We start from the raw sequence: 17,608 nt of genomic DNA on the forward strand, positions 1-17,608 counted from the left end.
ACTGAATATCAACAAGAAGGAGCAGCGACAGATCTTTAAAGCAAAGCCCATAGATCAATCATTCTGGTTTAACCACTTTGGAGAGCTATTTGCCAACGTCCATTATCTGTGTTTATCTTTCCTCCTGAAATATCTACAAAAGGAGCAAAACCAGGGTTTTCATTAACAGTAGTATGGTTCACCAAAGAAAGATACCATGAAAAACTATGCATTAGTTTAAAAGAACATACATATAGACTGATATACAGATAAATGTATATGAACACGCACACATACTTATAGATACATACTACGGAAACACCTCTCCAAGACATACTGATTGGTTTAGAATGAAAGTTATAGAACAATTCATAAAGTAAGGTAAAATTTGTGTTCAAAAAGAAAAACACAAAACTAAGTATTTATGTACATACATATACATACGTTTAATACACAGCAAACTCCCGCAAGGTACTAATCAAACTGATAGCAAGTGGATACCTCAGTGAAAGAAAACGAGACTGCAAGAAAGAAGGGTGGGTATCAAGAGTATCTTTCCTTCTATATCTATGCATCATTGACACAGAAAATGTTTTTAGGTATTACTGTGTAGTTAATTTTATTTTCCTAGTGAAGTAAGTAGAAAAGAAAAAAGGAGAAGCAGTAAAAGTTTCATTTTGAAAGTATTTTCCCACATAACTAATGTGTGCATTTGGGTCCCCTGTCATTTCAGGTGCCTCTCTCCTTGCTGCATTAGAATCTGGTCTTCGATATATTCTCCAGCTCTGTCCCCGTGGAGACCTGATAACTGCAGAAAATCAACAATATTGCTGAGCAACACTGCTTACGGTACAAATGACTCCTGGTTGGTAAATTGCATCTGGACTAGGAGGAACTATAAAAACCAAAAACCAAACCTTCTGCCATAGTCGACTGCAACTCATGGCAACTCCATGTGTTGTTACAGAGTAAAACTGCTCCATAGAGTTTTCTTGGCTAAAATCTTTATAGAAGCAGATCACCAGGCCTTTCCTCTGTGGTGCTGCTTGGGTAGGTTCAAACCACCAACCTTTAGGTTAAGTAGTCAGGCTCAAACGATTTGTGCCAACCAAACCAAAAAAAAAAAAAAAAAAACCCACTGCTGTTGTCGATTTCCACTCATAGGGTCACTATAAGTTGTGCCACCAGGGACCTACAAATACACATCATATTTGGGGGCTTCCCTAATGTGGTAGCTCTTGTAACAGGCATGTCTTCTGTGTCTGACTCAAACCTTGTTGAAACACACAGGCCAAAAAAAAATCTCAAAATAAGGCATGAATCTGATAGGCACGTTTAAAGTCTGTAGCCAAGTGGGCCCCTAGGTATGGAAAAGCCCTTCTTCAATTCTATATAGCCTATGCTATTTTCCATGACTAACACCTGAACTGCCATATAAGCTTTAAATACTCCCTATTAATTCATTCCCTGAGTTATATGTAAACAACAATATTTTGTATTCAATTAAACTAACGCATTTTTAGTGAACAGCAAGGTGTAAAACTTATTCATTACACAACTACAGTAAATTTATGATTAAGTAAATTCTATCTATAGCTCCCCAAGCCACTATGGAAAATTTAATCACTCGTTTTATATAGTAGAACAATGCAGGACTATATAAAAACTAAAAAGAAGAAAAAAACTGTCAAAAAAGGCTGGCTTCCAAGTTAACATCTTGCATAAAAAATAAACAGATAAATAACGATACAATTTAACAATCAAAACCCTTTCCTGACAAAAACTAACTCGCAGTGTAATCACAGTGGGAAAAAAAAAAAATCAGTCTTGATGGATAAAGACAAGACAAAAACCACCAAAACGTAAGTATGGATACATTTGAAATAGCCAAGAATTATCTTTGCAAACAGTACAAGTGAAGTGTCAACGTAACATAATACAAAATCAACTTTGTGATTCAGCTTTTTAAAAACAGAGGGCCAGGAACTGTCGAGCCTGAGAAGGCCACCACAGCTGTTTAGAGAGCAGTAGCAACTGAACCAAATTCAGTATGATCAGGGCAACACTGACAGCGTTCCCTAAATCACACTCTGTGTCACCACCTCTTCTGAGGGGTGTTAAACTGTATGACATAGCTCCCCCACCCCGGCTCAGGTTCTGCTCTGATAGCTCTAGGAAGGGTCCAGGAACCTACAGTTTTAAAAGGGTGCCAGCTGATTCTGGGAAACCCCAGAACAGGACCTTGAAGAGCATCGACTACCCTCACCCCTGCAGTCAGATCAGAAGGTGATTTTGCATGTCACATTCTTGCAGGGCTTTCTTTTTTTCCCCCTCTTTCTTAGAAATCTTTATTCTATGTATCAGTAAGTCTTACAACTGATAACAAGGTGAAATATGTCTGCTTGTTTAACTTGTTTTAATCACATCCCTTAAGGACGTACAGCAACTTCAGGATAAACTTTGCCTCTGGTGACAGGGAGAAAGAGAATGGAAAAACAGGGCAAGAATAATGTTTTATTTCTTAAGGAAAAAAAGTGACTCAAGCAAGTATGGCAAAACGTTCATATCTGTTATTTAATCTGAGCGAAGGGTAATATGGGTACTATGGTATTTTCCACCCTTTTCTGTATGTTCAGAATATTTAATAATGTTTTTAACTTAAATGCATGGCATTACTCCAAAAGGCAAGACAGCATGAGAGCGTCACCACTGGCATCGCTGCTTGAGGAGAGAAGTCTGTGCCCTTCAATAATTTTTATCCAGGAAGGACATAACCTAAGTTGATTTTATGCCCCTCAGAGTGGTTATTAAAAAAACCAGCAAGACCTGTTTTCACATACTTAAAGCAATGCTCCATTTCACTATGTACAAGAAGATGTCAATAAGGATGGAAGGAAAACATGCCCCCCTCTTGGGCTCACCCACCTGTGTCACTCCCAGATCCTGTAGATAAAGCTGGCATGGTTCAGGCTGCACGCTGTCCACCTCACTCCAGACTCTCCAGCCAGAACACAGCAGTGAAATTCACTTCAACTGCTTGCAGCCACGTTGTTCACCGAGGTTTAAATATCGTTATGAGCCTTTTCTAGAAAGAAAAGGAACATATTTTTTTAAACATAAGGAATATAGCTAAATTACAACACTCTGTAACTAATTCAAAATTGTTATTTCAACACACTACCAAAGAGGTCACAGTGCTTCAGAATTTTCTCTACAGACTGCATGGAAACACTAAGTTTGAGAGTTTCTGATTTTGATGTGAGATTTCTAATTAAAAACGTGAAAGTTCTTTACGTATATGTCAAGGCTTTCTTAAAGATTTTTACAGATTTGGTTGAGGGCGGTTTATTGTGTAGATGGAAAACTTTTAAGACATTTTTGTAAACCAAAGCCTTTCTAAAATTCCTCCCCTTCTGTTATCATGCTTTTAAACTATATTTCTAAATGTAGAACAAAAAAAAGAAAGAAAATTAAGCCTTTGTAAATTATCAGTAACTTATGATTAACTGGAATATTTTAAATCTCTTATCCAAATACAACTTCAACAGTTCTCTAACTAAAGGCTACATATTACCTTGTAAAAATATTTACCATAACTATCAAGTAAGATATTACATATCTACAGAATTGTTAGCAATCTAAACTAAATCAACAATCCAAGCTAATATACAAAAGTAAATTACTGTAGTAAAAAATAAGCTTTGATGTAGTCTAGGAAAATATGAACTTCAATAAGTATCTTAATTAATGCTCATTCCAAACTGAGAAATAAAGGCAGCAGCTAAGAGCACTTGCTCTAGAGTCTGGCCTAACCAGTCATCCTGCTAGCTCTGTGATCCTGGACAATTTCTTAATCTTATTATGCCTTAGTTTCCTTATGTGCAAATAGAGATAACAGTAATTTAAAACTGTCTGGTAATTAGATACACTAAAGCAGAACGGATAGCATCTGGAGTACGGGAAGCAAACAACAAATGTTGGCTATTTTTTTAAATGCAGGTCTGAGATTATACAGTAAAAACATAAAAGAAAGTGGCAAAATTAAAATTTACATTGGCCTGACACCTAGAAGGAGGCCATGTGGTTTAAATTTGGATCGCTGCCGCCTAATAACGGAAAATACACTCCATCTACATTTTTTTGGAGAAATCAGAAGAACCACACAGTATGTTTAAGTTCACTTTCTAATGCATTTTTCCCAATTATCACTACAGCAAATTCAGAAATTTGAAAGCATATTTTGACATATAGTAACAACAACAAAACCAGATACTGTAAACGCTTGAAAAACTGGCTGGCTTCAGTACTTCAAGTCTTGAAGTTGCTGATTTATATTACAGAGTAAAGAAAAATGGGCTTTCCAAATTTGGGCTGTAAACATCCAAACTGTTAAATTCTATTAAAGTTTTCTAAATTACTTTTTTAATAATCAAAGTGAAAATTAGTATAAAAAAATTCACCATTGAATAGACTATCTTGGAGTGTGACAAGATGAATTTTGTTTTTTTATCCTCCAAAGTCTGATATAATTAATGGATGCAAACAAATCCCATACACAGGGAAAGAATCATTACAAAGATGAGGACAGTTATTTAAATACCAAATAAAAATATAAATCACTAAACTAAAAAAAAAAAATGAGAGACAAAACTGACAAGGCAAGGTTTCATTACCATCCATCTCTGAAGTTGTTTTCCCCAGTAATTTTAAAAGGCAACTTTGCTTTCCTTGCAAAGGCTATTCTAACTAATCAAAATTGAGATTCAATTGCATAAAAGTGTTCCTTATATAAAGCAAAGCTAAAAACGAAATAGTATCAACACAAAGAAAGTAAAAAAATGGACCTTACACAATTAAAGGAGAACACATTCCATTAGTAGACTTTTGCTGCTGAGGGAAAAAAGAAAAATGACTAAATTTTGTAAAGTGTATGAACATACACACACACACGTATGCAAACACACTTTTATCATTAGGGCACTATACATGTATGTATGTGGGTATATATTTACTGGGTGTGTACAGGTATGTACGTAATTTAAGCTCTTTTTGTCATGAGGAAAACCATAATTCGTACAGTGCAAGCTGCCTAACTATAGCAATACAGATACCCTATAACCTATACCACACAAACTACCACTTTCTTCATGGCTTAACGAACTTAGGATATTTAGCTTTTACAAACCACATATACCATATAATACAGCAACTTACACTTATATCAAACAAAATTAAACTCTGATACACTTGGGTACATTCAGATTCCACAGATACTAAAGAAGGCCTTACATTCCACACCAAAGCATCCTTTTGATCCCATAGTGCTGCTGTACATCTATGCCATATATGAAAGCCCTTAGGGTTTCTCATTTTCTATTCATAATGAACACTCCATGTTCAGTTTTTTTTCAAAGCCATATTATTTAAGAAGCATATACTACAAAGTCGTTATCTTCTCAGAACCATTCCAAGTATATTAACCAAAAAATAAATGGTTTGAAAAAATCCTTACCAGTAAAATACTTAATATTTTGTGGAACAAAGCAGAGTTGCTGGGCTTAACTTTTAAATTGAGTTAAATTTTTGCAGTAATGATGTTATTTTCTTTGGCTATATTTATTGAAAAATGCTTTGGAATTTGTCAGAATCCAGCCATAATTATTACTGACTGTTGTATGGAATCGATTTACTACAACACAAAAATACCAGCTGTTACAGCATGTCCTGAGAGGGATTACCGAATATTCTCAAAGTGAAGTTCAATCCCTCTTTCCATAAAGAGGAGAGAGACCCAAACGCCAGGAACACAGCAGCAGTATCAAGTACACCTGAAGCATTTACAATACCCAACAGAACTATTACAACCCTCCTTTAAAAAGGCTTATTTTTGAAATTTCATTATTCCAGTTGTACCTTGCTTCTATATATCACACTGTATCAGGTTCTTCTGGCATCGATCATGTGGAAACAGTGAAATATGTGAAAGTCTATGAGCTTACAATGTTCAATTTCTACCCACCCTGAGTAACTCTTAATGCTCCTGTGGCTCTCGTGACATCTAGTGGCCAATCGCAGAAGTGCAAGTGCTTGTAAAGAAAAAAAAACTCGTTGCCAATGAGTCAATTCTGACTCATAGCGCTCGTAGCACAGTTATTTTGAGTTTGCAGAAAAGCAAAAATTGACTTAATTCCATTCAGTGAAATAGTAATCTGCAAAATATTTTAATATGCACACAAACACACCAAAAAATTTACATGCAGATAAACAAAAAATCTAGTATTAGACATAATTTCCAAATATTTTCCTTTCCAGTTGGGGGAGTGTTCAAGAATACGAAAACCTTTAACTGACCATCATCATAAACAAACTAATAGTTATATTACTAGCCTATTACTTCAGGAGACAAGAACTGTGTCCAGTAAACCAAGTGTAGAGTATTTCACCAGTTACAAATACCCTAAAGCTACATTTTCAAAAGTAATATATCAGTAAAATAATACAAACAAGAATATATGTTTTCATTTACAAATCCAATTTCACAGATTTAAAAAAAAAAAAAAAGCTCAATCCTAAAGATTCATTCATTATACTAGCCAGTTCAAGCAACAGACCGGTATCTGTTAACATCACAAGAACTTTCATCAACTGTAATTGTAAAAAAATAAAGGAGGCAACATACAGCTAAGTGGTATAAATCCGCATATAGTGTTTACACCTTTTATACCAGCAATTCTCAAAGCGTGGTCCGCGGACCCCTGCTGATCACCAAGACCCCTTCAGAGGGGTCTGTGAGATGAAAACTATTTTCATAAAAATACTACGATGTCATTTGCCCTTTAACTGTGTTCACAGTTTCAGTCAAGGTATACGAGGCATGGTGGGAAAAACCACTGGCACCTTAGCGCAAACTGAGACAGTGACACCAAACTGAACTATGAGTCACTGCATTCTTCACTATCAAGCACTCCCGTTAAAAGAAAAAGAGGACAAAAACGTCCACTGAAGAATGCCCCTAATGAAGTAATAAAAATTCATCATTCACCAACTCAAGTGCCCGTCTATGTACACCCTGCATGCTGAAATGAGAAGCACACAGGTGTTGCTGCTACAAACGGAAGTCATGGCTGTCCCAAGGAAAAGCAGGTGTGCATTTGTTTGAGCTGTGAACTGAACTGGTTGCTTTTTTCATGGAAAACGTTTTTACTTGAAAGAATGACTAAAAAAACAAACTATGATTATCCAGCCCTGGGTATTTGGCAGACGTTTTCTTGAAAATGAATGAGGTGAGTCTGTGACTTCCAAAAAACAACTGACAGTATGTGTTGCTAACGATGAAACATTAGCTTTCAGGTAAAAACTATCGTTTGTAAAACTTGCATACACTGGAGGCTGTCCTACCTTTGCACCCTGTCAGCTGAGACGCAGGCACATTGTAAGTGTCAGCTTCTCAACTCTCAAAGGTTTTTTTGAAGAGATCAGTGGTGATATTCGCAACTGTGAATTTTTTTCATTAAGTGAGTCAACATGTAGAAGATCTGCATAATTCAGTCAACCAATGTTTTCCAAATTAACAATGCATAATATTAGAAGATCACACAAGAATAAAAGATTCATTCAATATGCAATACAGACTAATGGATTTTCAAGTACCAGTATGATATGTTCATTGATGTTTTCAGATTCCACACTGAAATTCACCTTTAAGAAACTAGCACTTGTCAAGTTTTGGTGCAGTATCAAAGAAGAATATTCACAAATGGAAAAGCTATTAAAACACTCCTCCCTCTTTCAACTGCAGATCTGTGTGAGGTCAAATTTCCTAAATATCCTTCAACCAAAAAAAATATGTAGTGGCAAAATGAAAGCAGACACAGATATGAGAATATAACTACAAGCAGTCCCACCACTTATAACATATTTGAATTACAACAAACCACACAACTGTCCTTTTTTTTTGTACATCTGATCATTAGTAATATGTCCTACATACAACGCTGCAACGCCTTATTTGCTGATGTCATTATTCTTATGCCAACTCCCAAAGACAAAGATTTATAAAGATCCTGAGAATAAAAGGCAATAATAATGAAAACTAAAAAAATTTTTTAAAAAATGAAGTATTCGACTTACATCAGAACCGAATTACAATGGAGTCATTTGGAATAGAATCACATCATAAGCTGGGGACTATCAGTATTGCCTATTAAACCAAACCAAACCCAGTGCCGTCAAATCGATTCCGACTCATAGCGACCCTATAGGACAGTGTAGAACTGCCCCACAGAGTTTCCAAGGAGCACCTGGCAGATTCAAACTGCCGACCCCTTGGTTAGCAGCCATAGCACTTAACCACTACACCACCGGGGTTTCCATACCGTCTATTAAGCCAGCATTAAAGAGATTTGTTGTTGTTCTCAGGTGCCACTGAGTTGGTTTCAACTAATAGAGACCCAATGTACAAAAGAACGAAACATTCCCCGCTCCTGTACCATCCTCACAATTATGTTTGAACCCACTGTTGAAGCCACTGTGTCAGTCCATCTAGTCTGGAGTCTTTCTGATTTTCAGTGACCCTCTACTTTCCAAGTATAATGTCCTTCTCTAGGGACCAATACCTATGTTCACTTTTCTTCACCAAAACCGTAATTCAAAGGCATCAATTCTTCTTCCATCTTTCTTACTCATTGTCCAGCTTTCAAATGCACACAAGGCGACTTAAAACACCATGGCTTGGGTCAGGCACACCTTAGTGACATCTCTACTTTTTAACATCTTAAAGAGGTCTTTTGCTTCAGATTTGCCCAATGTAATAAATACATTGTTTGAATTCCTGACTGCTACTACTTCCATGGGCATTGATCATGGGTCCAAGTAAAATGAAATTCTTGACGTCAATCTTCTCTCCATTTATAATGATGCTGCTTGTTGGTCCAGTTGTGAGGATTTTTGTTTTCTCTATGTTAAGATGTAATCCATACTAAAGCTGTAGTCTTTGAACTTCATCAGTAAGTGCTCTCTTTCAGCAGGCAAGATTGTGTCATCTGCACATCTCAGGTTGTTAATGAGTCTTCCACCAACCCTCCTGCCACTTTTTTTAATTGTGCTTTACGTGAAAGTTTACAGCTCAAGTTAATTTCTCACACAAAAATTTATACACATATTGCTATGTGACACTAGTCTCAATCCCTATAATGTGACAGCACACTCCCTCTCTTCATATAGTCCAGCTTCTTGGATTATGTGTTCAACATACAGACTGAATAAGTATGGTAAAAGAGTGCAACTCTGGTGTACACCTTTCTTCCTTTTAAACCATACAGTATCCCCTTTCTCTGTTTGAAGACTGCATCTTGGTCTATGTACAGGTTCCACAGGAGCACAATTAAGTGTTCTGGAATTTCCATTCCTTGCAATGTTATGCATAATTTGTTAGGATTCACACAATCAAATGCCTTTGCACAGTCAATAAAACACAGGTTAAACATCTTTCCGGTATTCTCTGCTTTCAGTCAAAATTCACCAGACATCAGCAATGATATCCTTTGTTCCATGCCCTTTTCTGAATCTGGCTTGAGTTTTTGGCAGTTCACTGTCGATGTTCTGTTGCAACTGCTTTTGAATGATATTCAGCAAATTTTGCTCACATGTGCTATTAATGATACTGTTCGAAAATTTCCACATTCTGTTGGATCACCTTTCTTTGGAATGGGCACAAATATGGATCTCATCCAGTCGGTTGGCCAGGTAGCTGTCTTCTAAATTTCCTGGCATAGGCGAGTGAGCACTTTCAGCACTGCATCTGTTTGTTGAAACATCTCAATTGGTATTCTGTCAATTCATGAAGCCTTGTTTTTTGCCAATGTCTTCTGTGCAACTTGGGCCTCTTCCTTCAATATGATCGATTCTTTATAATACGCTACCTCCTGAAACAGCTGAACATTGACCAATTCTTTTGGTATGGTGACTTTGTGTATTCCTTCCATCTGCTATGTCATTTGACATTTGAATCCTTCAAAATTGCAATTTGAGCCTTTAAATCTTTCTTCAGTACTTTCAGCTTGAGAAATGTGTGTTCTCTCCTATTGGTTTTCTAACCCTAGGTCTTTACACATTTCATTACAACTTTGTCTTCTCCAGCTGCCCTTTGAAATTTTCTATTCAGCTATTTTACATGATCATTTCTTCCATTAACTTTAGCTACTCTATGTTCAAGGGCAAGTTTGAGTCTCTTTCTGACATCCATTTTAGTCTTTTCTTTCTTTCCTGTATGTTTAATGACTATTTGCTTTCTTCATGTTTGATGTCCTTGATGTCATCCCACGACTTGTCTGGTCTTCAGTCATTAGTGTTCAATGCATCAAATCTATTCTTGAGATGGTCTCCAAATTCAGATGGAATACACTCAAGGTTGTATTTTGGCTCTCGTGAACTTCAGCTTGAACTTCATTTTGAGCAACTGAAAGTCTGTTCTGCAGTCAACTCCTGACGTCATTCTGACTGATGAGGAGATGCTCCATCGTGTCTCCCCACAGGTATAGTCGATTTGATTCCTGTGTTTTCCATCTGGTGAGGTTCATGCGTATAGTCACTGCTTATGTTGGTGAAAAAAGGTATTTGTAATGAAGAGGTTGTTGGTCTTGTAAGATTCTATCATGCAATATCCGATGTCATTTCTATCATCAAGGCCATATTTTCCAACTACCAATCCTCCTTCTTTGTTTCCAACTTTGCCATTCCAATCACAAGTAATTATCAACATGCCTTGATTGTATGTTTGATCAATTTCAGACTACAGAGTTGGTCAAAATCTTCAATTTCCTCATCTTTGCCATTAGTGATTGGTGTGTAAATTTGAATATCAGTCATAAAATCTGGTCTTCCTTGTAGGCATATGGATGTTATCTTATTACTGACAGCGTTGCACTTCAGGGTAGATCTTGAAATGTTCTTTTTAACAATGAATGTGACGCCATTCCCCTTCAATCTGTCATTTCCATCATACTGGACTGATTCAAAATGGCCAATACCAGTCCACTTCAGCTCACTAACATTTAGGATATTGATCTTTATGTGTTCCATTTCATTTTTGATGACTTCCAATTTTCCCAAATTCATACTTCACACATTCCACATTCTGATTATTAATGGATGTTTGCAGCTGTTTCTTCTCATTTTGAGTCATGCCACATCAGCAAATGAAGGTCCTGAAAGCTTGACCCCACCCACGTCATGAAGGTCAACTCTACTCTTCCTCAGTCGTATTCTGAGTGCCTTCCAACCTGAGGGGATGATCTTCTGGCATTATCTCAGACAATGTTCTGCTGCTATTCATATTCATAAGGTTTTCACTGGCCACTTCTTCCAGAAGTAGACTGCCAGATCCTTCTTGCTAGTCTGTCTTCATCTGGAAGCGCCACTGAAACCTGCCCACCAAGGGTGACCCTGCTAGAATTTGAAGTACTGGTGGCAAAGTTTCATCTTTCAGACCATATGCCCATGTAGCATTTCCCTGACTCTAGCTACCCAGAGCTGGGTCAGAGCTCACAGGTTATAAGGACCCCTCCACCCCTTCCTTGAGACTGTCATATAGGAAGACATCAGCCCCTGCTGGCTCTCAGGTACTCTGTGGATTAAGTAACTCACTGGAATGACTCACAGAATCTCATAGAGAATATACCACACTTAAGGCTATGCATTTATTACAACCAAAAAGAATACAAATAACGAGATGTACAGGGTGAGGTATGGGAAGGGTCGAAGCAGGGACCTTCTGTGTCCCAAAGAGGGAGGTGCAACCCTCTCAGGGTCTTGGTCACCAACCAGGAAGCTCCATCTGAGCCTCAGGGCTCAAGGATCTTATCAGCCTGATTAGATTACATCCTTCCTCCTGAGGCTTAGCCAGCACCAGGCCCCCAGGAGGTCTCTTCTGGCCTAATCAGCCTCCAGTCATTAGCCTCAGGTGTGGTGCTGCTAGAAAGAACCAAGAACAAAGGACAAATTGCTTTCTGCAAGGTGCAAAATGGTGTATGAAAAGGAATACATAAGGAATTTAAAAGATGCAGTTCCTAATCATAAAATCATATCCCACTTTGGCTAATCAGAGAATCTCAGAATCTGTCACTGCACACAGGAAATAAAAAATATGCTTAAAAAGGGAGAATGAAGAAAACCAAAGATAAAACAGAAACATTAGTCCAAAGGACTAAGAGACCACAACTACCACAGCCTTCACCAGGCTGAGTCCAGCACAACTAGATGATGCCCAACTACCAACACTAACTGCTCTGAAGGGATCGCAATAATGGGTTCCAGGCAGAGCTGGAGAAAAATGTAGAACAAAATTCTAACTCACAAAAAAAAAAAAAAAAAAGACCAGAGTTACTGGTCTGACAGAGGCTGGAGAAACCCTGAGAGAATGGCCCCAGACTCCGTTATAGCTCAGTACTGAAGTCAGTCCTGAGGTTCACCCTTCAGCCACAAGATTAGACAGCCCCATAAAACAAAACAAGACTAAATGGGCACACCAGTCCCGGGGCAAGGACAAGAAGGCAGGAGGGGACAGGAAAGCTGGTAATGGGGAACCCAAGGTTGAGAAGGGGGAGTAGTAACATGCCATGGGGTTGGCAACCAATGTCACGAAACAACATGTGTATTTTGTTTAATGAGAAACTAGTTTGTTTTGTAAGCCTTCATCTAAAGCAAAATTTAAAAAAAAAGAGAGATCACCAAACCTAATCGGTTAATAAAGTGAGTTCAATTGGGGGGGGGGGGGAAGCTTATGATTGGCCCTATATGTAAGAAAATATGCTAATATGACACAACACAAAATACTAGAATTCAAAAGAAAAGGAACAATTATGAAAGATTATAATTCCTACATTTTAGAAGCTCAACAGGGGTTATTATATAACACAAAACTAATATATCACCTTTCCATAAACATAAAGAAAAAAACAACGAACCAGCAGATAAGAAGAAACCTCACCACCTGCTTATCGGTTTGTTAAACAGTAGTGGCTGGTGTGTTGCTGGAAGCTCTGCCACCGGTATTTAAAATACCAGCAAGGTTACCCGTGGTGGAGCCTCCAGACTAAGACAGACTAGGAAGAAAGGCCTGCTGATCCACTTCTGAAAATTAGCCAATGTATACCACCTTATGGATCACAACAGAATACTGCCAGTTATAATGCTGAAAGATGAGGCATTACACGACAGCTACAACAATGGACTCAAACATACCAATGATCGTGAAAATGGCACAGAACTTGGCAACGTTTCATTGCGTTGTACATGGGGTCAACATGAATTGGAGATGACTCCACAGCAGTAGGAAACGAGACAACACACTGATTTGTAATCCCAAGGTGAGGAGACTCAGGCTTCAAGGCTGCTAAGAAAGACCAGAAGGAGACCTGGCCCACCTGCCAGAAGCGGGCATTAATGCTCCTGGCCTCCTCTGCTCCGTGCTCTCCATGGGGATGCAGACACTGGGCCACACTCACTCAACTGCCGCATTTCTGGAAGCATGGAAGTAAATAACCGGCGCTCTCAAGCAATGCCCTCGGTTCCAGGCTACCAAAACCATCTGCAACAATTAGCACACCACTCTCCCAACTTTTTTTCTTAGACCATCCTCAGGTAAAACTAGCAGCATTTATAGCTAGACCTACTTACAGCCAGAAACTTTTTCTTTAATGATGACCTTTTTCATTACATTTATTTTCTACTATCCACTGCTAAAAAATCTTGGCTGCTCCCCAAGACTGCACCATTAAGTATCAGTGACCCACCTTTTGAACCCAAGTACTCACCTCTCCATGGTATACTTTAGCTCTTTCTTCTAATTGTTCGGGGCAGAGGAGAACAAAACTTATTACATTGTCCTTGGCTAATTCTCAATTCCAGACTCATTCCAGCATTCCATTAGCATTCCCTCAAGTCCTCTTTACTGGAGAAACTGATCTTATAATCATTTTTTATAATTAAGATACATCGATGTAATTTTATATTTTTGTTGGGCTTATGTACCCTATTAGATTTCCTTGGGGATAGAACCCATATCACATGTCCCTAAAAACTTCACACAGCGCTCCCTATTCAGAAATACTTTTCTACGGAACCAACTCCAGCCTTCCAAAAGCTCTCCTTCCCTCCCAAGACCGAGTCATCTGATTATTTTATTTATGAGGAGACAGTACGGCCTAATAAAAACAGCACAGATTTTGACATCCAGGATTAGGTCCCAGCTCTGCCTTATTGACTATATGATGTTGGCCAACTATTTAAGATTAAATGAACACATGAGACTATGTTGGCATCTCCTGTCTGAAGGTGAGATGAGAGGATAGAGAGGGTCAGAAGCTGGCCAAATGGACTCGAAAAGAAACAGAAGAGGGAAGAAGTGTGTTGTCTCATTAGGGGGACAGCAATTAGGAGTATACAGCAAGGTGTTTATATAAATTTTTGTATGAGAGTCCGACTTGATTTGTAACTTTCACTTAAAGCAAATTAAAAAAAATTTTTTAATTAAAAAAAAAAAGATTAAATGAGATGACATGAGTAAAACATCAAACCTGTGGTGGAAGCCAATCAACAGATGATAGCTTTTAGTAAGAACTTTCAATCCATTTTCATCACTATTTCTCACTTCCTCCAACCTACTGTCAGGTCATGTAATTTTTTTTTTTTTTAATTAAAAGTTTAAAACAACTTACAAGATATGAGACCTTGGGAAGCACATAAAATAAGAAATAAAAATAATGTTAGGGAGAATTAATACTGAGTACACGACATTTCCCGGGCATTAGGTTAAAAATGCGACACACCTTATTTCATTCACTGCTCACAGTAATCCTATACCGTAAGTATTATTGTAATAACACAGCTCTGATCGTCTGCAGAGGTACAGTAAGTTATCAGGTGAAATGTCCTACCAATGACAGGAGTTATAAACAGAATGAGCACAATGTTTTGAAGACAAATGAAGGAAAAAATGAAGTGAAGTAACTACAAACTAACAGTAGCCATAATCCCGCTGCTATCGAGTCAACTCCGACTCCTAGCAACCCCATACGACAGAGTACGACTGCCCCATAGGGTTTTCAAGCAGCAGCTGGTAGACTGACTTTCAGTTAGCAGCCTGAGCTCCTCACCACTGTGCCACCAGGACTCTGGTAGTCATAATAGCTGCCCAGTAATCCAAGTAAGTAGCTCCCAAGGTGGGAAAGCTTAATCCTACCTATAAGCAACCTAATTTAAGGAACAGTAGACCTGAGATAGGGAGCCCTGGTGGTGCATTGCTTAAGCAGTCAGCAGCTAACTGAAAGGTCAGCGGTTGGAACCTACCAGCCACTCCATAGGAGAAGGATGCAGTAGTCTGCTTCTCTAAAGATTGACAGCTTTGGAAACCATACCTGGCAGGCCTACTCTGTCCTATAGGGTCGCTCTGAGTCAGAATCTACTGGACAGCAATAAGTTTGTTTTTGTTTTGTTTTGTTTTCTTTGTTTTAGACTAGAGTCACACAACCTACAGATAAACTGTTTTCTTTCTTTTTTGGTGGTGGGGGGTTACACCAAGTGATTAGGCTATAAAATCCGGGGTACAATAAATTGTTTTTACTATCACTATCAATTATGAATGTCGACCCAATTGCTGTGCTAAATAACGTAGTTAACTTCAGAAAACTCCTTTATTTTGAAAAATGTTTTGATTCTGATGACAATGGTGCTACTCAGGAACAAATCTGCAGCTCCTCCCCCTCCAGGCACAGGGGAGAAGTATTTCTCCCTGCCCTCTTGAAGTCAGGGAAGCCATGCTGCTTGCCTTGGCCAACAAAATGAAAGCAAAATGTTTGTCACTTCCAAGAACATGCATTTAAGAGCCAGTGTGGCATAGTGGTTAAGAACTCAGCTGCTAACCAAAAGGTCGGCAGTTCAAATCTACTAGCCACTCCTTGGAAATCCTATGGGGCGGTTCTATTCTATCCTATAGGGTCACCATGAGTCAGAGGCAACTCAATGGCAATGAGTTTGGTTGGTGGGGTGTGTGTGTGTGCGGGTGGGTGGGTGTGTGTGTGTGTGTGTGTTAGTGATTCCACATCTCCTCTTTCCCGTGTAGTACAACATTCCAGAAAATGGCACCTCCAGCAGTTTGAGCCCCTCAGAGAGGATGACATGAAGCAGAGCACTACACCACGTATGATGAACAAGAAATAAACCTTTATTGATGGGGTCGTTTCCTACTGAACCACAACCATCCTGACTGATACACTAATCATTTGCAAAACTAAACAGTTTAGGGCTTAAATAATCACTTTCATTTGTTGTTGTTCGCAGGTGCCATCAAGTTGGATCTGACTCATAGCAACCCTGTGTACAACAGAATAAAACACTGCCCAGTCCTGTGCCATCCTCACAATTGTTGCCATGTTTGAGCCCATTGTTGCAGCCACTGTGTCAATCTATCTCATTGATAGTCTTCCTCTTTTTTGCTGACTCTCTGCTTTACCAAGCATGATGTCCTTTTCAAGGGACTGGGCCCTCCCAATAACATGTTCAAAGTACTTGAGCAAAAATCTCGCCATTCTCACAAAGGAGCATTCTAGCTATACTTCCACCGAGACAGATTTGTTCGTTTTTCTAGCAGCTCATGGTACATTCAATATTCTTCACCAACGCCGTAATTAAAAGGCGTCAATTCTTCTTCTGTCTTCATTATTCATTGTCCAGCTTTCCCATGCATATGAGGCAACTGAAAATATCATGGCTTGTGTCATGCACACCTTAGTCTTCAAAGTGATATCTTTGCTTTTTAACACTTTAAAGAGGTCTTTTTAAATACATCATTTGATTTCTGAACTGCTGTTTTCATGGCAGTGATTGTGGATCCAAGTAAAATGAAATCCTTGACAACTTGAATATGTTCTCTGTTTATCATGATGTTGCTCATTGATCCAGTTGTGAGGATTTTTGTTTTCTCTATGTGGAGGCGTAATCCATACTGAAGGCTGTGGTCTTTGATCTTCATCAGTAAGTGCTTCAAGTCCTCTCCACTTCCAGCAAGCAAGGTTCTGTTATTTGCATATCGCAGGTTGTAAACGAGTCTTCCTCCAATCCTGATCTTGCGTTCTTCTTCATATAGTCCAGCTCCTCGGATTATTTGTTCAGCATACAGATTGAGTAAGTATGGTGAAAGGATACAACCCTGACACACACCTTTTCTAATTTTAACCACTCATATCCCCTTGTTCTGTTTGAACAACTGCCTCTTGGTATATGTACAGGTTCCTCATGAGCACAATTAAGTGTCCTGGAATTCCCATTCTTTGTAATTTTATCCATAATTCATCATGATCCACAGTTGAACGCCTTGACATAGTTAATAAAACGCAGGTAAACATTTTTCTGGTATACTCTACTTTCAGTCACAATCCATCTGACATCCGCAACGATATCCCTCTTTCCAAGTTCTCCTCCGAAGCCAGTCTGAATTCCATTCCTGGCAGTTCCTTGTCAATGTACTGCTGCAACTGCTTTTGAATGATCTTCAGCAAAATTTTATCTGCATGTGATATTAATGGTATTGTTTGATAATTTCCACATTCTGTTGGATCATCTTTCTTTGGAACAG

The 17,608-nt window shown here is 38.5% G+C and overlaps 1 protein-coding gene across 5 annotated transcripts in view; it reads right to left on the reverse strand.

Annotated features, from left to right (window-relative positions):
* Window positions 1-17,608, reverse strand: part of MPP7 (MAGUK p55 scaffold protein 7) — a 296,574-nt gene that overhangs the window by 212,875 nt on the left and 66,091 nt on the right. For 2 of the 5 annotated variants that reach the window (XM_064284961.1, XM_064284959.1), the window contains exon 2: window positions 2,905-3,064. In XM_064284961.1, coding sequence (XP_064141031.1) covers window positions 2,905-2,941 — 37 coding nt within the window. In that variant the 5' untranslated portion in view covers window positions 2,942-3,064. Of the gene's footprint in view, window positions 1-2,904; window positions 3,065-4,828; window positions 6,482-17,608 lie in introns of those variants that run through there. The other 3 variants (XM_064284960.1, XM_023548818.2, XM_064284962.1) reach the window with 3 other exon arrangements.

This window comes from Loxodonta africana, chromosome 4, assembly GCF_030014295.1.
Source record: "Loxodonta africana isolate mLoxAfr1 chromosome 4, mLoxAfr1.hap2, whole genome shotgun sequence".
In the NCBI taxonomy this organism is placed as follows: domain Eukaryota; kingdom Metazoa; phylum Chordata; class Mammalia; order Proboscidea; family Elephantidae; genus Loxodonta; species Loxodonta africana.